We start from the raw sequence: 24349 nt of genomic DNA on the forward strand, positions 1-24349 counted from the left end.
TTCCTCATAATAATGAAAATCACACCAAATTCATGCTGGCGAGCTCAGGCACAGGGGCTGTGAAGCCACTTCACATGGCTGTTAGATTAAAGCTGGATTGCTGTGAAAAGTCTCTTCAGATGAACTGAGTCTGGTCATCTGTCTGTTCAAAAGGGGAAGCTGTATGCCAAGGAGTGGCTCCAAAATAAATTGTAAGGGATCTAGAAATTTTGTAGCTCTTCAGCAGAGATGTGGGTGGAATATGATTACAATACTTACACATTACAGGTCTTTAAAATGAGAAATCTGTTGAAGCTTTTACTAATGTTTTTGTTAAGCCTTTTAAACAGGATTCTGTTCCTTCCTATGCTTGCCATACTTAACTGCTTCTTTTCCTTTGCTTCCCTGGTCTAGAAAAAATCAGTTCCTTTCCTCCTCCAAGTCAGTGAATCTTTTGTTAATAATATCCAAGTCTATTACTTGGTCATAGATAAGCCAGCCTGCAGATTTAGGAAACCTCTGTCTTGCTGTTGATACTCACAATAATATCCCAATTTACCCAAAATGGACCTTTTAAGAATATTAATGAGGTATTAGTCTACAGCTATTTAGTTAGCTTGGCATTTCAATTTTAGATTTGAATTCAGCAGCTTTTCATTTCCTAGTGCCATCTAATGCATTCCTTCTCCAGTTAAAAGTGTTGCTCCTATTGTGATGGACCAGTCTGAGCCAGGGACACTGCACTAGGTGACATAATACCTTAGATTATTTATTTTTTTTAAAATACACATTGTAAAGATTTGAGTTATTGATGGCTTCTGCATAAAAATGGGGCCTTGAATTTTGGGTTTTTTAAATTTCTGTTTTTTACTGCTTTTACAAACAGTATGAATATATATTTTACACACTTTATTTTTTTCCCCTCTCTGGGCAAAATTGAGCTCAAATATATTCTGTTGCCTTGCATTGAAAATGAACAGCTCGTGCATGAGTGTATCCTTTCCTTTTAAAGGTCAAGCACATACAGATCTGAAGGGATTGAAGTCACAGTGAAGTACAGCCAAGGCAGCTGGACTGGAGTGCTGGGCACAGATGTCATTACCATGCCCAAAGGACTCTATGGCAGCTACACCATCAACATTGCCACTATCCTCGAGTCAGAGAATTTCTTCCTGCCAGGGGTTAAATGGCACGGGATCCTTGGTCTTGCCTACGATGCCTTAGCCAAGGTAAACCATCCCTTCCCCACTGATTGTCTTCCACAAGGACAGTAAACAGAAATCTATTAAAATAAAGCCAGCAGATGATCTGTCAGCATTAGACTCCACCCTTCCAGCCACTCTTTCCTACGGATCTTCTGTCTTTGTTCCAGAAAGAATAAATTGGGTTGTGATGGTACCACAGTCCCATGTGAGGATTTTGGCTTTTCTGGTGCTGAAAATGCTGATTTTAGCTTCTCTGGAAGGAATACATTTTTAAAGAGCTTGTAGTATCAGAGTGTGGTGTTGGGATGTGTGTGGAAGGAGGTGTTGGAGCTCTGATGACATTTCTCAAGACTGGTCCAAGGTAAAGCCCTTGGCACTTCATTCTAGGAGATTCTCCATTCATCAAGTAAAAGCTGAGGTGAATGGATAATTTCAGAACAAATATTAGCTACAAGTGTTTTCAGGAACACAGAACCAAGCACATCCTGCTCTTCTGGAGGTAGGAAATTCAGGTAGAAGATTCAATTAAAACCTGAAATTTTTAGTCCAAAATGCATAACCTTAAATGGCAAACTGAAAATGTGATTGGAATACTACATAGTTACAATTTTCAAAGTGAGTTCTACCGAGACAGAACAAACAATTCAACTCTGCCTGACAACTCTGCTTTACTCCAGAGTTGTGTGAGCATTGTATTTACTGACTTCATGGGCTGTCAGCAGGAAGAGAAGAGCTTCTTCTCAAACTCTGGCTTGGGAAAACAGAGTACTCAGGGCATTTGTTCTTCCCTTCTTCCAAGGACTTGAGGGTTGTTGGCTTCTGAGGCTGCTCTGGGTTTGTGTAGTGAGAGCACCTGGCCCCTCGGAGGGAGCCAGGGGCTCTGCCCATCATGAGACCTTCGTGCACAGAAATGTGAATTACAGGGAAGTTGCAGCACTCCAGTGATGGCAAGGGAAAACAGGACCTGCAGCCTAGGGAAGAGCCTGTTGGCCAGTAACCAGCTGAAGAGAGTGTGCTTGGACATGAAGTTCTGTAAAAGAAAAGAGAGGAAATAAGGGCCACTGAATTCAAAGTTCATTAGAATTCAGTAGTGTTGAAAAACTGAAAATCTTGACTTTAAAATTCTGCTTTTTAACTATGGAAAAGTGTGAAAGACAAGTTACATTTGATTGTTCTAATAACACAAAGCTTCTTCCAGACAGAAATTATCAGTGAGAGTTTCTGTCTGAAACTGGTGTTTGGGTTTAAAAACTGCAATTGAAAATTACTCTTGTGTTTTAGGGATTTGGTGGCAGCAGCACTGACAGTGGTCAAGAGTAAAAATGTTTTTAAAAACAACAGAAACAGAAAAATGACAGATACTGAGGTTTTAATGACTTATGTCTAGAATTTTCATCAGCTGGTTGTCAGAAATTCAATTTATTCATGAAAAGTGGTCTTGTTTGAATGATTTGCTGATTTCTGCAGAGAAACTTTCTAATGAACCCTGCAATTCTTTTTTGTTTGTTTTATTTTTCAACACCTTCAAGCCTTCGAGTTCTGTGGAGACATTCTTTGATTCCCTCGTGAGGCAGGCAAAGATCCCCAACATTTTCTCCCTGCAGATGTGTGGTGCTGGACTCCCTGTTTCTGGAAGTGGTACCAACGGAGGTAGTCTTGTGGGTATCTGTCAATAGGAGAGGGAAGATGTATCTTTGTTCATCTCTCTCCCTCTTTTCTCTGACTATCCCCTACTTCTGCCAAATTTAGTGTTTAAATATATTTTCATATTTTAAATAACGCTTTTTTATTTTTTTTTAAAGAAAATTAAACCCTTAGGCAAAATTCGAGTGTTATTTATTTTCATTCCCGATTCTTTTTTTTCTCTCTCAAGTTTGAGTAAACTTTTCATCTTTCAACAAAGGAAAACATGAATGTTGTGGTGTTTCCTCAGGGCAGATTCTGCTATATTTCTCAAACTGAGTAGTCCCTTATTCAGCTGATAAATTTGTTCAATCTCATCAAAATGCTCCAGTAATTTTTTTTTGTACATGATGTGAAAAGGGGGAGAGGAATCAAGGGGCTTTTCTTTTTCTGTCGACAACATATTAAAGGGAGAAATCTGTAGATCAGATCTCCTGCTTGTTGTTACTCTGGAAAGTCTTTCCATCAGCTGTAGTGGGACCATGAATTGGCCATTATGTATCTGGAACTGGGAGATGGAATGACTTTCCCAAATGATGCTGAAATAAGCATCTCAGCACAGGAGCTGATCACAAATACTTGTTTTGAAGAGAATTAGCATATTGTAAATGTTATTCATATAATTGAAGACCAAGAGAGAATTTGCTTATGTTCAGTTCAGAGTCTGAGAGTCCACAAATGCTCCCAGCCATCCTCAGCCTAGGTTTTGATGGAAGCTAATAGTGATAGCAGTGACAGGATGGGATTCCATTCTGTGTGTAAGAAAAAATGAAATGTTCTTGGACAGTGTTAAAGCTTTTCTGATCTGATAAAGCAAATTTTTCACATGTAAGTTCAATATTCTGTCCCATTTTTATACATTACCTAGATTTAACCACTGAAGACACTGTGTTGATTTTCAACAGTGGAGTTTTCACAACAGAATCAGTGTGAGGTTGTAGATGAAGATGCTGCTAATTTGGCCCAGTATGGGAATTCTGTTTGAAGGACAGTTTGTTTAATGTCTAGATGTTTCATACTGCTCTGCTATTGACAGAGAACTTGACAGTAAAATCCTTACAAATGATGCTAAATTAAAATTTTGATGCCCCTGGGTATCATAATTAAATATTCCCCTTTCTGCGTGTACTTGCCCCAAAAGTGAACATTTGGGATTTTAAAGTATGTGACTTCTTTTCTCCTCTCCCTTAGGTCCTGGGTGGAATTGAGCCAAGTCTGTACACGGGGGATATCTGGTACACACCCATCAAAGAGGAGTGGTATTACCAGGTTGAAATCCTCAAACTGGAGGTCGGGGGACAGAACCTCGAACTGGACTGCAGGGAGGTATTGGCTCTTCTGTGTTCCTGTCTCTATAAAATGCAAGTTTGGCCGAGAAAAAACCCCTGATTGATCAGTTTTGTCTTGGCAAGCACATGTGCATCGCAGTCTCCTGAGAATTAAATTAAAGCAGTTCTGGTCTAACAAAGGAAGTGGGTGATTTTGGATTGACCCCTGTAGAGCTGTCTAAGCTCACAGCTCACGGTGGCAGTGCACAGGTGTCATCCTGAGTTGCTTCATCAAGTTCTCATCCTATGCCTCCTTTTCGATTTTATATTTTTGCAATCAACTTTTGCTCTCCTGTGGTTGGCAGTTATTATTCCTGATGGATAAGCTTTCTGTTTTTATTAGGAATAATGTTCTGCTGTATCTGGATCGGTCTAATGAGACCGTGCTGTTGCAATTTTTATTCCAAAGCCATTTCATTTTTTTATTTTTTTTGTGGAGGATATATGTGTATGTGTGTGTTTTATCTCTTTCTTACTATTGCTTGTTGCTATTCATGTTTTGATTTTGGTTCTGTAATTTTTATGCCCCGATTTCTTTAGGCATCCAAATTTCATTTTACGCTCGTGCTCTTACTTGGAGATCAATGGGACATGATAAGTTTCAAGTTTTTATAGTTCATATAAATTAAGTGAAATTCATGATTACAATATTACATGTGCATAAATATTATATTTCCATGCAAAATATTGAAATCATAATCCCATATAAATTATTTAAAATTAGTCGCAGCATCTTTCAACTGAATAAGCAAAACAAGGTCTATTTAAATGCCTCTATTGTGCTGTTAGGAAAGCAAAACCACTGGTCCTTTAAAACAAATGTTTGCTTTTCTTTCTTGCCTTAAAAAACAGTCAACATGTTTTTGAAGGGGAGCCCTTCAGTGGTTTAATACACGCTGTTGCCAGAAAACAACTCACTGAAAAATTCAGTGGTGTGTTAGGAAAGTTTCCTGTAATTGTTGCTCTCTTCTGAGCCAGGGGTTGCTTTCACTGGTGCAGAAGGATCAAACCTTCCCGGATCAAAGGAGACCTTCCCACAGAAATTTAGAGGAAGAGCAGTAACATGGGAGTAGTACAATTAAATTTTGGCTGGTTAGGAGCTTGCAGAGGATGCATGATTCACTCTAGGATGAGGAGCTATGTTGTTGTCTCCTCTCTGTTGTTTTCTAGGAAATGGAACATTTTTTTGCAGCCTTCACCAGGGACTGCTCCTTTCCTTGCCAGGGAAAAGTTGTTCCCTTGCTTCAATGCTGGGAATCTGTCCAGAGCTGCACCACAGCAGTGGCCCTGAGCCTGGCAGCCGGGGCTGGGAGAAGTCCTGAGCTGCCAAAAGTGCACTTTGCACTGGTAAATATTAACCAGGAGAGCCAAGAAGGCAAAACCAGGTGCTCAGCCCCAGTGTGAACAATCCCGCTACACCCAGATTTTTGCACAGTTTTATATTAATGGTCGACCCTCTTTAACTATTTTTCTCCAAGGGTGGCATTCCAGGATGCCAGTGATTGTGTATTTTGTGGTACAACTCTGTTAAAACAGACTCCAAACTGCCATGGGATTTCTCTCCGCTCTTTAACAATATTTCCAAGTGTGTAATAAATGGTTTCCTGTTCGCTTTTTTGTCAGCTCTGTATGGCAGCCCTACAGCAGCTCTTTCAAAAAGAAATGTAGAAATCACCTTCAGAGTTACTTTTTCTTACTTTTTTGGTGTGTTTTATTTTCGTCACTGCACTAAAGGGACTCCATGTGACTTGATAACATCTAAATCAGTGTATTTTAAATTCACTTGCTGTTTGACCTCTTCCTAAGTAGCTTAGGGTGTATATCATCCTGTGTCTTATGATTATGCCATAAACATGTCACAGTTCAGTTATATTAATCCTGCTGCCTAAGCTGGCAGCAAAAGTAGTTAATGCAAATAGCTGCCACTGCTGCTTGCCTTTTTTTTTCTCCCCACAATTAATCATAGTTTTTAAAGAGTTCATGAAAAAGGATTTACCCTTTAAAAAGTTTCTATTTCATGTACCATATCTGAAGTTTGCTGAAATCTCTTAATTTGAGGGTTGAAGTTTTAATAATAAGAGTGTTGTTTGCTGGGGGGAGTGGTGCAGATTTTAAGGCAGCAAGACTGAAATTTCAAGTTTCTTGCTTTTGTTTGTGTTTTAGCAGTTTTCAGCAGTCAAGGGATGAAGGTGTAGCGTTTGTACTCTTGAGCCAGTACAGACATGTAATAAGGCCTAATTTTCTTCTGACTATTCTTACATTAGATATGCCTGCCATTAAAAGAGGCTGCTGTGTTTAAACTAGAGTTGTACCCATGCTAGCATAGACCTTGATTCAGGAAGCTGCATCAGGATGTTCAGCACCTCTCTACTGAATAATAAAGTGCTTTTGCCCCCTCTGAGAGGGGCCAGACTTCACTTTTTTACAGCAGTGTGACCATTTGCACCAGCAGTGGTGACACAGTAATTTCCTGACTGGTGCAGATAAACCCACTCTTGCGTCTGGGCTGATAGTATCTTGCTTTTTTTGCTCTCAGATTTCATTGGAATTGAAGCTATCAGCTGGAGAGAGCTGCTGACAAGTGTGACATGCAGTTCTGGGAAGGCAGCTGCCAAAAAGGAGCAGCTTTGTTCTGGTTAGGAGACAGTGGGATGTGCATTACAGTAACTACAGCGTGCAACTTCTCTCCTTTTTTCTTCTCCCCTCCCCAGTACAATGCTGATAAAGCCATAGTAGACAGTGGAACCACTCTCCTTCGACTGCCAGAGAAAGTCTTCAGTGCTGTGGTGCAGGCAATAGCTCGCACGTCCCTGGTAAGATAACGCCATGAAACCTGCTCAAAAATGTGAAATTCCTGGGAAATGATCACAGGGTCTTTGAAAGGAGTGTCATCTCTGCTGCCTGCCTTGCAAGTCGTGGGTTTTTCACCTGAGGGGAGCAGAATCTTCCTTGGTCTAGCCCTGTTAATAAGGCAGGAATGACTGATGGCCTTTGATGGAAAGGAAGAGGTGAAAAAAAAAAGGGGGGAGGGAAAAGGGGGGGGGCAAGTGCAGACGGGAAGTGTGTGTATGGAAATGCATCAGAAATAGGTCAGAGATGGAGTATTTTATTCTAAGCATTTCAGAAACACAGGACATAATCCCTGTTGCTCCGAGTCAAAGTATTAAGAGTGCAAAAATCAGTCATTTCATTCAAAACAGAGTGTTTGTAAAGTAGGAGAACCTGCTGCTGCAAGCAGTTCCTTTCCAAGCGTAATTCTTACTGCTGTCTAGAATAAATGCCATTCATTAGGATTATTCATATCAATAAAGCTGCTTTTGACCTTCATTATTGAATTATTTATGTTCAAAAGCATCTTTCTTTGGAAATAGAGTGGGCTTTAGAAGTAGGGCATGGGGATGGTGGAGCTCTCTGTATGTAGAGTGGCTGAAGCAGCATTTTCTGGTTAATAAAAACTATTCATAAATTTTTGTTCAATACAAGGAAAAGCACCAAGAAGGTTAAAGAGGAAGAATAAATACCAGCTATTTCAGTGTGAACAAACTTGGTATTTTTGTCATGGATTCACAGTCAGACAGTGGCTGTTGATGCAAATCCCAGGAAACACAGTAAGCAGCTGCCCCAAAGACAGAGCATTTGCCTGTGTGCTGACAATTCAAGATTGAGATCCTTTTCCCTACTTGATTGAGAGCAGAGATGTGGCATGAAGTGTTCTTCTCTGCCTGCAGATGTCCAGTATCTGAAATAAATGTACCAGGTACAAGTTCTTCTCTATTGCACAACCCTTAAGTGTTGACTGGAACAAGTTCAGTCCATGGGGGTGGAATTGAAAGAAGCCACCCCAAGGGCTCCTGTAACGTCACCCTGTGGATAAGGAATCTTCCTGGGAAGTGGGTCACAGTGGTCCACACTCCTCTCTGATGTTGGTCAGGACATTTGAACTGGGGCCTTCCACCTGACAAGGAAATAGTGGACAGATCACTAAGGTGTTAGAGGGGAACCATTCACTCTGCTTAATGGTTTTTTTTCTGTTCCTATAGAAAATGCATAAAGTAGCTTTTTTTCAGAGTTCTTTTTAATCTCAAGGACCTTCCTGCTGTACCCCTTTCCCTCCACACACCCCAAAATTTCCTCTGACAGCTCTAAACAAAGGAGATAGCCTGGCTAAATAAGAAAGTAGTTACAGGGTGCAAGGATGGGATTCCAGCTGTGTAGGAGCAATGTCAGGAAAATGGGTATTTTCAGCAATTGTACTGCAGCTCTGTGCTTCTGGCAGGAGATGTACCACTGAAAAAAAAAAATCATCTGCTGTAGTCAGACACACTTTTCTGACCACAGGTGAGCCAGGTTAACATGTTCCTGCTCCTCATAGCTTGTTATGAGCATCCCAGCCAGAAGTTATTCCCCCCTCAGGTACGCTGGGTTAACTGTGTGTGACACATCCCTGTATTCAGCTCCGTTAAAAAACAAGGCTGTGAGCTCTGTGCTCTTTAGTGGTGCAGATGGTTTTTTAAACCCACTTACTGTGGACTGAAGTCTTTTAGGGAGCAGCTGTTAAGATGTAGTTTGGTGTTGCAGGGTGGTGATTTCGGCAGATGGGCAGAGATGAGCTGGGCACCTACTACATCTCACTAAGCTGAAGTCAGGACAGCATTAATACAATGCTGAGTTAAAAAGTTGAACAAAGGAAGGCTCAGATAATCCTAAAATCTTTGTTTTAATAGCCTTTTGGGTATCATGCACTCACATCTCCCCAGTGCATTGCTGCAGCGTGCAGAAGGAAGGGAAAGAAGTGCAGTGCATTAAGCAATCTTTCTGGGAAATTAAAGCAGGCACTTAAAGCAGAGCACTTCATAGGCTTGGCCTGACCTGTCTGGGTGGTATCTTGTGATTTTTCTCAGATCTGCTTTTCAAGACAAAATGGAAAGAGAGAAGAACTGTATTTCTCAGCAGGCCTGGCCTGGCACTTAGCTGTGAGGGAAGAGTGTTCTGCCCCTTGCCAAGGGATGCACTTCAGCCTGTGCTGAGAGTTACGGGTTGTGCTAGTTTGAAAACAAACCAGTGAGAGGCACCAAGTCAGAATAACAACTTAATGGAAATTAAAGAAAAGGAAAAGAAAGTAAAAGAAAACACTGACAGAGTCAAGATACAACCTGAGTCCCTGTTAGGCAGGGTGGTGGTAGCAGTCTGGTAGAATGGTGGCTGCAGTCCTCTGAAGTGGTGATCCTGTAGTAGAAGGGGTCTGCTCTTCCTCAGAAAGTCCAGTGGTGGCTGTGGGGCTCCTGTCCTCTGGAAATCCAGTGGAGCCAGTCTTTGGTGCTCAGAGTCCCAGATTATATCCATGATGGGATGCTTGGTTCCTCCCCCTGGGTGGAGCATCTCACAATGGGGTAATGAGTCATGAGGCCAAGTGTTGATGAGGCTCGTTAACAGAAGATAGTCCGGAGGGAGTTATCTCTGAGTCATGCAGCAGGACAATGATGGGCCATTAACAGCAAGATGATCTGGGGGGAGGAGGCAAGGAAACACTGCCCCACCTGATTTCCACTGCTCATGAGGATGGTAATAGAATACACCTCAACCTAGGACACGGGTAAAAGGCCTGTCTGTGGTGGTAAATCTCCTTGTTCACATGAGCTTGTGCTTGTTGGCCCAAGAATAGAGCAGAGCACTTGGAAATAGGAAAATGTCTCTGTGCAGCCCTAACAAACACTTCACAGGCAGGTGTGTGGCGAGTGCCTGTCAGCAGTAAAATGCCATATATTAATGAATGAGCTGATGCTTGCAGAATAATCAATATCACAGATAAATACAAATGAGGACAGTGCAGAGGCTGGATTCCATCTTTTTCTTCACCCAGATGGGAGGCTTTGGCTGGGCAGCCTCAGATCAAGCTCCTCCCTTGAATGCTGTTTTGTGGGGGAACAAGAACCAGCAGCCAAAGTAATGCAGTGAAACAAGGAAGGTTTTTGCTCAGATCTGGCAGCAGGTCAGCTTCAGGGAGCAGGAGCATTGAGCAAGATGTTTGTCTTAGCCAAACAAGCTCTGTAGGGGTTTGCTTTTTGTTTTGTTAGTTCCACGGATATAATAAGTGCTGTTAATCAATTTTATTTCAAAAGCATGTCAGGTTATACTGGTAGGGAGTGACAGGGCAGCAAAAGAGACAGAGGGATGTGTTCTTTTCCATTCCAGCAAACCTTGGTTCCCTTAGAAGCCAGGAGATTTTTGGCTTAGCCCTTGGCTTCAAAACTCTGAAGCTGAGTAAGAAGCTGTAGGTGCATGAGGAGCGGGGATGACCTCGTTATATATTCCCATGGTTTGTATTTTGGTTTGTGTATTTTGTAAAATGTAACATGCTGCTTCAAAACGTTGGTGTTTGGTCAGAGAGGAGGTAGGGAGGCAGTGGAATCCCAGTGATGCTTTGGCTCTGTGGCACCACACATGTTCTCTGCAGCAGTGGAAGTAGTGAGACACAAACGGAGGGGGAAGGGAGAGCTAAACTGGCTTTTGCCTCTTCCCCCTTCTCCCAAGTCATGATGGGTTATGACACACCTCACTTTGGGTATTGGGGCTTGGGTTTTTGCTTTGGTCCTTAAAGAAGCAGCTGAGATTTGTGTTCATGCTTGAATTTCTCCATGGGAGTGAAAGAAGTATCCAAGTGGCAGTGATCATTTACAAAAATCTATCAAAATGTCTGTAATCTGTAAGTGTAATTTTGTTTGCTTGGTTTGTTTTACAGATACAAGAATTCTCTTCCGGTTTCTGGACTGGTTCACAGCTTGCATGCTGGGATAGAACTGAAAAACCCTGGTCCTTATTTCCCAAACTCTCCATTTACCTGAGGGATGAAAACTCCAGTAGGTCGTTTCGGATCTCTATCCTACCACAGGTCTCAACCTTCTTTGTTTATTCATCTGTGCATTTATTTTTAGTATTGTAAAGCACATTGTAAAGCTCTTAAAAAATAGGAGCTATTTTTAGCAGTAATAGGGGACTGGCTTATTGCATGTCAGGGAAACCTTTTTTAATCAAATTTTTAAAATCAATTTTTAAATTAGGAAAATAACAAACTTGTCAAACCTAAAAGCAAAAAGGAAAAGCACAAAGCACAATTTCCCTCTCAGTGCAGTCCATCTAGTTGGGAATTTTTTTTTTTTTTTTCAATTTGTCGGGAAAAGAGGCAAGTTTTTGTTTTGTTTTCATGAGCTTTGGCCACATCAGATGTCAATACAGAATGTCTCTGCTCGTTTTGATCTTCTCATTTTGGGAAGGAAATTGATTTGTTTCTCCAGGCATTTTGAGTTGGAGCACTTCTTCTGAATATGAAAATCTTGGCAATGACCCTTTGTGAGCTCTTCACCAGTTTCTGTAACTCACTTGGTTTATCTTTTATTAATATTCCATCCCAACTTTTAGAATATAATGTGCCACTTTTGTTTTTCTTCTCTGTCTTCTCCTCCCAGTATAAGGTGCACTACAGGCTGGTATCCTCCAACATTACTAATACATTATTTTACCTCAAGGGACAGGCAGGAGCAAAGGAAAGAATGAACCTATTAAGTACATTTTAACTTGAAATATAGTACAGCCTTATGATAAGCTTTTTCTGTATTGATCATGTAGCTTGGCAATCGTTCATCTTCCTCAGGGAGACAGGGGGTGAAATGTGACTTGAATTTGTAAGATCTAGAACCTTGAAGCTGACACTGAATGCTCTCTGAATCAACTCCATCCTAGTAATTTTTTAAATAACTGAATTATTCTCTAATTTGAGTTCATATCCCAAGTTCTTCCTCAGCCACCCTTCCCTTATGGAAAATATGGTAAATAGTGAGAATCTCGAGAATTTGCTGCTGACCTGCATGCAGTGACTGACTGTGTTCAACTTTATCTTAGAATCCACAAGCTTTACCTCTTACCTGCCTGTAAGCTTTGACTGGTTTTAAATCATGTACAGAAATCTGTTTGCCCCAATCCATTCTCTATTTCCAGTGGGATTGGTGTGCTTGAACTATAAAAATGAAGAAGTCTGAACTTCTGCCTGCTGTGAGGTGTTGCTTTTTACACTCTGGCTTCCTTTTTTTAATTTAGTTTTATTTTTTTAAATTTTCTTTTTAACAGCTTTATATTCAACCCATCCTTGTGATAGGAGATAATTTGCAGTGCTACCGATTCGGCATCTCCTCCTCCACAAACGCTCTGGTCATTGGTGCTACAGTCATGGAAGGATTCTATGTCATCTTTGACAGAGCCCAGAGGAGAGTGGGCTTTGCAGTGAGCCCCTGTGCAGGTAAGAGAAACATATTTCAGGACTTGAGTGAGGAAACTCAGAGAAACACCTTTGCCACTTATCTGTTGGGGAAAAGCGTGGTGACTCCCGCAGGGTGAAGGGTGTATTTTAAAGAAGTTCCAAGCTATTCACATTTCAAAGGAAGGAAAAAACCAAAAACCAAAAAAACCCAACTGTATTGCAACATCTTTTGGCATGAGGTGAATCAGCCTCAGCTCTGGGTATCTGTGCTGGGTTCTTCCCTCTCACAGAGATGATCTTTCTGGGACATCTGTCTGTGTGTGCAGTTTCCCCAACAGTTACATCAAATGAGTCCCTGCTTATAATGCAGCTTCATTTTGGGCTAGTTTCTGCTCAGGGCTGTGCATAAATGGATTCTTCAACCAGCTCTTGCAGTGTGCAGTGAAGTGCCTTACTCACACTTTTTTCTTCATGTAAATTGAGCCTGTTCAGCCCGTCAGAAATTTGCAAAGAAAGAGCTGAGGTGAAAATTGGACTCACATTTAGACTTGCAGTGTTTGTGTTAGTTCTGAACAAATACTTTTCTCAGTGTAAGCAGAAAGCCATTAATTTTTTAACTAGCTGCTGAGGAGATATAAAAGCCCATAATTTTTGGCTGATTTTACTGTGCTGGGTAACTTTCATGATTATTCTTTTCTCACCAAGGGTAGCTAAACCCAAAAATTTTGGGGTTTCTTCCCCTTGTTGTTCAGACATTGTTTTGACATGACAAGAACATCCAAGTGGGAGAGGAGGGGAAGGATGTGCACCCATATGCAGGTCTCTGTCCCAAACAGGAGTGGTCTGTGCCCTGAAAAACATTGTCTCACCTGAGGTTTGCATGAGAAAAGGACTGGAACTGACAGTGTTTCTTTAAGCTCTTAGAGAGGGTGAAGGTAGTTAGGACTGGAGTGCTTAATGCAATCAGGTAATAGAGAGGAAGAAGAGAGAACTGGCTGGCTGAGTTGTAGCTCTAGGGCAATTTTAAAGCTTGTTTTTTTTGATCTCTACATTGTTAACAGGCTCAGACTTGTCAGGTTTTAGCTCGTTCCCAAAGAAAATCTCGATATTGATGAGAGTTGCTTAATGGACACCCCTGTGAGGTGCCATGCAGTGATGAAAGACACTTCATGAATGTGTCTGGCAGGAGAGTGTAACTGGACAAACAATGCAGGCCAGGTTTCACTGCCTTTCATTCTTCCTGGTGCCTCCTGACTGCAGCCTGAGCAAGTGTGGAGCTGCCTCCTGTCCCTGCCCCACTGCAGCCATCAGTGGGGGGAGGAGGGGGCATTTAACAGAACATATTGACCACGTGTGGTCAGCAGGGGACACGAGGCAGCTGCTGTGCATAAGAACTGCTCTGACAGCCCTTCTTCGTTGAGAAAAATAATCGGGGAAGCATAGTAACACCTTGGTGTTAATACTGCTACCTGCAAGCGTAGTTTGAGCACTTCACGTAGCTGTGCCAGAGAGGAAGAACTGAGCTTGCTGAGTAGAACTGCCATTGGAATTTACATGAGCTTGGACACGTGGTTACACCCAGCTGGTGCTCCAAGGCATTTCCTCCTTGTCTCTTGGTCCACGTTTTCTGCATATGTCTAACCCAGCATCACATGAACTCGGCTTCCTGAGGAATCATCTCACTGGCTGGGACAAGATGCACGGAGTTGTCAGGTTCCACTCACGTGGGGCAGATGACATTTCACTGGATGTGCCAGTTCTGCTGAGCCTCACTTCTTCACAGCTCGTGGTTTCCATATTTAACAGCACTTTCCTCAGAGAGCCACGGCTGTGAGTGGAGCGCCTCGGTGCAGGGTGAGGGATTGAGCTGCAGAACTGGCTTCCCATGGAGGCCAGCCATGCCCTCCACAGCAGCTACATTCATCCCACTTATTTGGAGCCTTCCAGGCTGTTCATGGGCATAAATTAAACTGAATTGCTGATGGCTTGAATCTTCAGAAATGGAGAAACGTTAAAGACAGTTTGGTGTGGCTTTGCAGTGACCTTTGCTTTCTTGGAGTGAATATTGAGTTAAATCCGTGCTTTTTATAAGGTGTTAAAGCTGTACTTGATTAATAGAATAATTAAGGGAACAGGACTAAAAACCTTGATTTCATTGAACTTCCTGGTTACTTTTTCAGATTTGGCTAGAGATGAGAACTGGCTTATCCCACAATATTCCTTGGACTGTTGTAATTCTCCAGGATGTACGAAGAGTGAGGAAAGTTAGATAGACTGCTGCAGGAAGATACTCCATTGTAGCAGGAAATCTGCCTTTTCCTCATTACATGAAACCCTTTAAGACTTAGACAAATAATTTCAAGTTGCCCATTGATAACCTACTGTTTACAGGATGACTAGGACAGGTTTTTGGATCAGGTCCCTTCTTGAGACAGGATGTTCAGATCAACGAGTTGGTTTCACTGAAGCAGCCTGGAAATGTTCAAGGCCAGGTTGGGTGGGGCTTGAACAACCTGGTCTAATGGAAAGTTCCCTGCCCATGGCAGGGGGTTAAAACTAGATAATGTTTAAGGTCTCTTCCAACCCAAACAAAGAAAAAAAAATAAGGAGGGAAAAAAAAAAAAAGCCCTGTTGGAAAGTTTTGGTAGGCCCTAAGTTGAATGCAAGCCAAGGCAGGTGAAAGTGAAATTACATAACAGAGAGCAACATTCACCAGGGACATTCAGGAACTGGACATGAGGAGTTTTTTCTTCACCAGGAAGGTGGTACAGCACTGAAACAGGTCCCCATCCTCAGGGTTTTACAAGGCCTGGCTGGATAAATAAAATCTGCAGCAGAACTGATCTGTTGATCCTGACAGTCCTGTTCTGAGTAGGATCCTGGTCTAGGTAACTTCTAGGGGCCCCTTTCAAGCTGTACTTTACAATTTTATGAGGAATTTGATCTAATCCCAGGTTTATTTCCTTTGTAACCACCCAGGTGGGTGAGCTAGCATGTGCTGAGTTCTACATAAATTTTAGAAAATAGCTTTTTTCCAGAGGCGCCTTTTTGTCCTGTGATCATCAACAGAGAAGAAAATCTCATTTATTCAAGGTTATAAAAGTATTGTAGTTAGGTACCACCAGATATTCTAAAATAATACACTGAAATACTCTAATTTAGTTAATGTGTAATATGCTGAGTGTGACTGTTAGTTTATGTTAAGGGCTTCTTTGAGCAATTTAGGCAAATTTCCTCTCAATTTCTCTGGGGGCGGAAGAGTGAGAGGGAAATCTTTTTTGCCTTTTGGAGGGGAGAAAGCAGAGTCTGTGCTGCTATCAAGCATTCTCAAAATGCAGTTTAAAATGTCAGCCACTATGGAAACAGTTTTGTGTTTTCTTCTTTAATAGGAGTAATTACTGTGCTCAAGCCAAATAATGAGTAATTAGAGACTGTTTATTTTCAAAGCTATTTCCAAGGTGGGAAATTGTACTGCTTTTTCTTTCCCCCCACTTTTTCAAAATACTACTAAGTAATGATACTTAGGCCTTGCATTTCAGAGTGGTGTTAAATGTGGTTGAGTGGTGTTGTTGCAGAACTTGGTAGAGACAAACAAACGGGGTGAGATGTCCAGAAGAAATAATTGCATGGCAGACAAAGTGAAATCCTGGGGCTCTGGACAAAAAGGATTTCTGCCACAGACCTTCTAGGCAGAATTTTACCATCTAATGAGTTTAGGGAGTGGGTGTTTGGTTATTCACCAGTGCCAGGGTCCTCGTGGGTGCAGCCTCGGGTTCCCCCAGTTTGCTCTCACGGCATATTCCTGCTAAAGGAGTCTTCCCACACTTAGGGATGGAGAAGGGGTTGGTTCAGATGAGTGATTCCACAGAAAATTCCTTGTTTGGGCATTTTGTTTGTTGTGAAGGTTGGTTTCCTATCTGATCTGCGAGTTGCAGCCTCCCATTCCCTCCACCAACACAAAAGAGGCTCTGAGAGACAGGAGTGAGGGTGCAGGATTGTCCCTTTCAACACCAGCCCACAATTAAGTTGAATTAAGTCTAACAAAACCTAAATCTTAAAATAATACAAGGTCTTATGAGGCCAGGGACTGAATGACGACTAAAATCTATGCAGATAAAGCAACCAACCTATTCTGCATTTTTTTGTCCACAAAGAACCTTAAAGACCATCTTCCTGCCTTTGCAAATCCAGGCTCCCTTCTTCCTTCCAAGGGATATTTTATGGTAATCTCTTCAACCATGGTTTCAGCAGTCATGACTAAGATATGTGAAAATAAGAAATCCAGTTTTCAGTAGATGGGATCACTTCCAATCAGGAAAGAGTGTGCCTGTATATAAAATGTGCGAGAAATTGAGCAGGACAGTTAAAACTGAGGCCTTTATAAAAAAATACTCAGATGTGTCTTGGAAGTGGCTGACTAGAGAAGTGAATTATGACTGCTTCTTGCCTTAACTTTGTCATCATTTTTTGAGCAGCTGGGTTAGCTCTCCCTGCCCAGCACCATTGCTCCTTCCTGTTCCTGTTCCTCGCTCCTGACACTGACCTTCCTCTCCTCCACTCCCCTTTCATGGACAGCTGTCACCCAGCTCTCCTGCCTCACCTCCCCTTCCTTCTGGATTTTCACCCCCAAGAGTATCTGTGCTGCTTTCCACGCTGCACTTTGTGTTTAGGATAAAGTCCTCTAAGGACTGATGAACCTTCCTGCTGCTCCCTAAGAAGACAGCAAACACAGACGATCACAGTATCATCTGTGGTGCTGTTCCAGTTGTTGGAAATACCAGAAACAAACAAAAAACTGCCCAGGCCCTGCCCTACACCAGGGTGGATGTCGTAGGATATTTAAAAGGACATCTCTGAAAGGTAGTCCAGAGAGAAAAAAGTGATCCAGTGGTTTGGGCTTTGACTGACCGAAATGTCTGTTCTCTCCTAGACAGCCTGTGGAGATGAGGGAGTATCACGGTCTCCTTATGCTTCAGAGTTTCTTTTTATAAACATGAGATTCTTGCATTTTTATTGCAATGAGAAATGCAGTAAAACGTGAATGGGCTGAGATGTGCGGTGACAGAGGGAGAGGGATACACAAGTGGTTGTAAATGGTGTCTGTAGACCTGATCCTTTTCTGTCTGTGTCTCCTCAGAAGTTGACGGCTCTCCCGTGTCGGAGATCGAAGGCCCTTTCTCGACAGCAGACGTCGCCAGCAACTGCGTTTCCAGCCTTTCCTTCCACGAGCCTGTGCTGTGGATCGCCTCCTATGCCCTGATGAGCCTGTGTGGGATCATCCTGCTCGTCCTGATCATCCTGCTGCTCATCCCACCCCGCTGCCAGCACCGCTACACGGACAATGACGTGGTCAACGACGAGTCCTCCCTCGTGCGCCACCGGTGGAAATGAGAGGCTGGATCCTGAAAACTGAGACTTAAAACAAGACCAAGGACAAAGAGCTCTGCCAAGGGGAAGAAGCCAATGCCTCCTCAGTCCTTTCTACGTTCCTTACAAAACGCTGTTGAAAATCCCACCAAATATCCTGCATCGTGACTTTTATAGCTTTATTTTCTAACACCAGTTCTGAACCAAAGCACTGTTAACCACCTCTGAAGTGCTACGGTACTGGATTTGCTACTGCAGTACAACGAGCCTTTATGGTCTCTACAGTACCTTGTTTAATAAAAAAAAACTTTAAAAAAAGTTTTAAAAAAAAAAAAGATAAAAAAACCACACCATGATGTTCTTCCACTGTCTGAACAAAATTGTCCATCTCTCTTTCACAAAGAAAAAGGAGCTGTCAGTATTTTCTAACTAATCAAGCCCTGACTGTAGGAAAAGAGAAAAAAAAATAATAATCTTTCTTATTAATTGCATTAAATGAATACTGCTTTCTGTTTACATCAGTTTATTTTGAAACTGTGCTTATGGTATGGGGGAGGGAGAAAGTCAGACTTAAGCAGCAGAGGAAAGCAAGTGAGATCAAGAAGAAATGTTGGTTTGTGGTTTCTTGCCCTCAAGATCACTGCTGCCACTTTGAGAGGGTCACCCTCCCTGAGAATTGTAACAAAATAGTCCAAGGTGGTGAAAACTGGGAAACAAACTTGTTCAGCCTTAGAGTAAAACAAGACTACCTCTCTTAATTTACAAGGATGCTACCACTGGTAAGTGTGTGGATTAGAACTGGTCTTGAAGCACAAAGATGCTCCATAGAACCAAACAGAACTGCTTGGCTTTGAAATTTTTTTGGATTTTATAAAAGTTAATACTTCATGACTTTCCACTTTGGTGCACAAAAAAAAAAAAAAGAAACCTTTCAGTTTTCCCCCCCTCATGTGGGGTTTGTTGGTTTTTTTCTGAGTTATTTAGAAAAGGCTGATCTGCTTATGTATAGACAGACAAGAGAGCAAGGTCTGTGTTCTGCTGTATTTCTAGAGAGCATGTAACAAAAAGAAAACTAAATAAGACACGGGTTTTTTGTTTTAATTTGGCTGAGCTCAGCAACCTAGAAATTCAAGGGAGAAGTACCTGTCTTTATGGACAGGCTGTGAAGTGAAAGTCTTTATGCTGGCTTGTTTTGCAGCTTGAGCAGCAGTTGGAGGTGTTCATTTTGGTGTCAGTCATATGAAAAGTGTGTGTGTCCTGCCTGGCTGAAAACAAACATGTAGGTGGGACTGGAAACAACAGTGGGAGAGAGCAGGGCAGAATGTATTTGACCAGGCTTCCATTCTGCAAGTGCAGATCGTCATGCTGAGGTCAGAACGAGGTGTTTGCTTTGCAGATAGGACAATTTTTCTTTTCTCTAGTTGCAGGACCTCCACGGCTTCTCTGTAACACTGGCCTAAGGGTTTGGATTGGAAAGATAAACAATGCAACATTTAGGATTTTTTTTTTTTTAATAAAGAAAAAGAAAAAGGAAAAAGTATTCTTTTGCATTTTGATAGCAGAGCAGTTTGCATATCTGTATGGGAAATGAAGAGAAGAAAAAAAGCTTAGCTCTGAATTTCCCAATCCCTCGCCTAGACGATTTTCTGCCCAAAATCCCTTCATATAGCTCTGATTCACACTGCCTCTGCATCTGACTCTGCATGGAATAAGGAAAGATTTTTTAAATTTTTTTTCCAGAAATGGTGCATTTACAGAGGTGCACGTCATGTGTGCAAAAATAAAACACTGTGGGGGGTTTTTTAACTGACTTGTGTCTTTCACGTCATAACTGGAAGTGCCTGTGGTTTTCTTTTCAATTCTTGCACTTTCAGATTGCTTGGCTCAATAGAGTAAAATAATTGATGCTGTGATCCAACATCTGAAAATGACTTCTCTTGGAATTCGGAGTTGGAAACAGGAAGGAATCTTGAGTTTTTCTCCTTCTTCCTCTGCCTCTTAGTTTTTAAGAGGAGAAAAATTGTGAATTACATGAAATAAGCCATAGAGCTTAGCTGTTTTCTCAGTGTTCTATTTTCCATATCTCTTTCTTAATATCTTTTAATTCCGAGTTCCACGTTGTCCTCCTGGGTTTGGTTTTACACGTAACAAATAATTTCAGAGTTGTATTCCTTCTTTTTCTACAGTATGGCAATAGGAGTTGTTCTTCTGTCACTTGTTTCAAACAGAAACACAGTATGGATTTTGGGTGGATACAGTGTTAAACAATAAACCCTCTTTCATTTCAGTAAGTAAAAACAACTTGTATGCTCTTAAAAAGTTTCATCACTGCTCCCCTCACCCCAGAACCTCTTATCTCCTCACCACAAGGAGTTTTCTGAAGGAATTCATTGGGAAAGGTTCTGAGGAGGGTTTTTAATGACAGCTGAGGTTTCTTCTGAGTTGGTTAACAAAGTCTTCTTAGTGCACTGGATTTCATTTAGAAGGTTTAAGTGTTACTCTTTCCCTTAGAATATCATTGGTCAAGGTATTTTAAGAGAAACACTTGAATGAAGAGGAGCAATAATCAAGTAGCACATATGAAATACTAATATATTCTTGAGTTTTCCTGCCATTCCTTCACAATTAAAACGTGGCTTATAGTAAAAATGCTGGGAATGACACCTGTGAGCAGCACAAACTTCATCTGGGCTTGTAAATTGATACTTACACTGGCAGATATTCAGGTGAGCATTGCTCTGTTGCTCTGGCAACAAAGAGAGCAATAGAAACCCTTGAGGGTTCCTTTTTAGCCTACAACACATTAAGAAAAATAATGCTCTTGAGCAGTTTTGTACAGAAGATGAAATGCAGTGACAGACTACACTATAACCAAGTGTAATCACTTGGTAACTTGTAGTGATCCCTTTCCCTGATATATTTCAAAGAATACATATGTTGTGAGGTATTTTATGCTCCTGCTAACCAACTTCAGGTGTAAGAATAAACCACACCTTAAAAAATAAATAAATAAAAAAAGGAGGGAAGAGGAGTGAAAAAAACCAGAGCATTGAGTAAAGATGATACTGGAAAATATCCTTTGTTTATTATGGAAGGCAGGATGCTCCAAATCACAGCACTCCAAACCATCGTGTCCATATTTCTTGCTGCCCCAGCTCTCCTCTGATGGGAATGTTACACCACGTCCCAGGAAAGTGTCAGAAAGCCGTGTGCCCCTGGCTGCAGCCCTGCAGGTAATTTGATACCATCGGTGCAATCGCCAGGGATTTGAGGGGGTGTGGTTTGAGTTCGAGTGGTTAAACCTGAGCCCAGCCCTCGGAATAGGTTAATCCTATCCCGCTGCCTTCGCAAGTTTTAGAATTATCATGGGGGGTTTTTGGCGCAATTAAAATGCTGAGGGAAACAGATGAGGCATTTTAATAAGGCTTTTGTTCAGGTGCTGTAAAAGAAGTTAGGTAGATGATTGTTCCGTTTTTAAGGTGAAGGATTGTGCTTAGGATGTGCATGTTGGATCAACCTAAATGCAATGTATAAGGGGTTTTGGTATCTCTTGTGCTCAACAACTGTAAAATTTATCGTCTGAAGTTAACCTGTGAGTACCCACCCAGTTCCTTGTTGTTATGCTGGCTTTGTTTCACTGAAGGATGAGCCATTTGTCTGCCAACCTTTTCCTTTTAAATATTAAAAAGCTTGTGAGAGTTGCTTAACACAGCACATTTCCAGAGAAAGAGAGAGAGAGAGAAGTCTTTAAATTTTCCGATATTACAAAATGATTGTGCTGCTGGAAGTTTCTTTGATTTCTGCAGGGTTTCCAGCAGCTGGGCTGGTTGGTTGTCATATCCTCATCTCAGCCCTGAATATAAATAGCAATATGAGCTGTGTAATGAAAGGTGTTGGTACAGTGACCTATGGAGGTGCAAGTAAAGGAAATTATGGAAAGAAAAATAAATAGGATGCCTTTAGTTTCATTAAAAATGGCAAGAGCATAACAGGTTGATCCTTTTCAGAAGTACTGTACTTTTTACCAAGACATTAGTTGCTGTCAGACTTGACTCTCTGATTGATAAATTGTTCATTTCTGGCTGCCAAAGCCCTTGCTGCTGTTGAGAGAAGTGAAGACAGATTGGTAATGGGATACAAGCAATCTTCTGAGCCAGTTAGATTTGCTGGCTTTTGAGGCCTAATTAGATGCTAATCCAGGCTTGTGAGCGATCCAGCATCCTGCTTATAGCTTTGGGAATGCTAGCAGAAATACTTGGCTTCAGCCAAACTTCTGGATGAGATGGATCCAAAACACAAAAGCCAGAGAGCAACAGCAGCTGCTGAGAAGCTGCTGTAGGTGCAACATCAGTCAGTCCCCAGTTCCTTTGATAAGGGTCCACTTGCCTGGATATTTTGGAAACCAGCACTCCAAGGTGCCTGTTGGTGCTACTGGGAATTATCCACTCCCAGGTGAACAAAGGGCACGATCATCTTTAGGTAGGATCATTGCCCAGCTGCTGAATATTCCCCTCTCCAAATAACAGGGCACACACAGCTGTTTCTCACCCCCAGCAGTGGCCAGTTTGTAAGCAACAGGACAGGCTCTCATAAAACATGCTGACATCAGTGACTGTGCAGTAGTGATATAAAAATGGTTTGCATTTGGCTGGATATTTGTGGTCAGGTAGTCTTTGAAATACTGGGAATTTTAGATTAGACTATGAAGGCACACGCAGAATTTCTTTTGAGCTAGCCAATGAGTAAAACACAAAAGGTAATTTTCAGAATTTAAAAAGTAGCCCTCAATAAGTGTTCTTTTTTTTTTTTTTTTTTTTAATTTATAACAATCACTTAAATATATTTTAGTATGTTTGCTGTCCTACTTATTTTCTGGCTGCAAATCTGATTTTTCTGATTTGTCTTCTGGCCCACTCACCCCTTCTCTTTCCCAAAAAACCAAAAGTTCCTAAAAGCTGACGACCTCCATATTCCAAATTCAGCCTTCTAACAAAAGATACATTTTTCTTGTTTACCATTTCACAGACCTGTTTTAAAGTAGTTCCTTAGCACTTGAAAAATTAGCTGCAGGTTGAAAATACTTGCAGTGCCATTAGGAGAAGAATCGGAGCCAAAGCTTTACCTGTGCCAATGCTCCCTGAATTTTACTGTGTGCCAAGAACTCCTTTGTGCATTTGACTACGTTCCCTGGATTTCTTTCACTTCCCACTTGGAAATACTCCCTGCTCCTGTACATTCTCCTTTTTCTCTGCCCTTGGGAAATACAAGGGTGGAGAGCAGGACCACAAGGAGCTGTGAGAGCTCCTTCCGTGACATTTTTTGTCCTAAAAACAACTCCAGCTGAGCAACTGAGTTTGCTCTGATTTTACAGCAATGTGTACTTAGGCAAAACACTTGAACAAATGACATTGTTTGTAACAATGCTCTCATCGTATCCCCCTCTGATGAGGGAAATTTTCACAGGGCCAAGTCAAACCTGCAAAGGGCATGTTTATTCCTGTGTTTTCAGAGAGGGATTATAGAGCTCAATGTTTAGATGGCTGTATTTGCAGCACGGTTGTCCTTTGGAAAATTCTGTGGTAAAAAAAATGGACTTGAGAATGTTGAAGAGGAAATAAAAAGACAACTAACAATTTCTTGACAGCACAAAGGCGTGGATTACTGCAATATGTGCTGGGAAAAAATTGCTTTGGTAGCCAATACTCTGTGTGTGTGCATCAACTATACAAAGTTCAGTGTTTAAGACCTACCTGAAACAGGCAGTTCACATTTTTTATTGCAAATTTTATATGGAGATGCAGAGATCTTTTAAGGTTTTAACACTACATTAACTGTTGTTTGATAGTTATTCAGGAAGTGTGGAAAGGATTTCACCTTTAAGGAAATTATTCCAACTTAGAGAGGCATTTCTTCACCTGTTGCTTTGTTTTGGTTTGTTTTTTTATTAGACAATGTTTTTAACATTGACTGAAAAGAAAATGGGATCAAAACTTTGAAAAAAGGGGTATAGTCTTTCTAATTCAATCTTCAGGTTATGTTAGGATCTCTATCCCACTTACTGTCAAGCCTCATTACTCAATTTTTCAAAAATTGATACTTTGTACTTTCAGGTCTTGCCATTTTCAGATAAACACTATGTAAAAAATCAAATTTTATGCTGCGTAAAATAAATTATTAATTCTTTCAGCCTATTCTGTGTGTCTTTTTAAATCCGGTTAAGATGAACTTCAAAGCTGATCATTTATATCGGTCCAGATTCCTCCTGTGACTCTCGATTCCACCTTCTGGCTGTAGCTTTGCGGGGAAAGCAGAGCTGCTTTAGGTCCCATCTGACCCTGGCAGGAGGAGGAGGTGTGCAAATTTAGCTCCGAGGTGATTTTTCCCTGCTTATTCCCAAATAACAGATGCTTCTGCTTCAGCTTTTCATTTCAGTGTTGGGCAGCATCGAGCAGAGAAAGCAAGAAGCTGAGAAGGCGAAGCTGCTGATGGTTTGGGGTGGATTCGGCTCATACCTGGGCTGTTGCTGCCCTGTACTG

General features: G+C 41.5%; 1 protein-coding gene across 1 annotated transcript in view; it reads left to right on the plus strand.

Annotated features, from left to right (window-relative positions):
- The window catches only part of BACE2 (beta-secretase 2), a 51221-nt gene extending 31107 nt beyond the window's left edge, over positions 1-20114 (plus strand). The window contains exons 3-9 of the mRNA XM_069015781.1: positions 992-1208; positions 2714-2842; positions 4059-4193; positions 6907-7008; positions 10935-11084; positions 12317-12485; positions 17584-20114. Of these exons, the coding sequence (XP_068871882.1) occupies positions 992-1208; positions 2714-2842; positions 4059-4193; positions 6907-7008; positions 10935-11084; positions 12317-12485; positions 17584-17837 (1156 nt within the window). The 3' untranslated portion in view covers positions 17838-20114. The remainder of the gene's footprint in view (positions 1-991; positions 1209-2713; positions 2843-4058; positions 4194-6906; positions 7009-10934; positions 11085-12316; positions 12486-17583) is intronic.
- Positions 20115-24349: the final 4235 nt, after the last annotated feature.

The sequence above is a fragment of the Aphelocoma coerulescens genome, chromosome 1, assembly GCF_041296385.1.
Source record: "Aphelocoma coerulescens isolate FSJ_1873_10779 chromosome 1, UR_Acoe_1.0, whole genome shotgun sequence".
NCBI classification, from domain to species: Eukaryota; Metazoa; Chordata; class Aves; order Passeriformes; family Corvidae; genus Aphelocoma; species Aphelocoma coerulescens.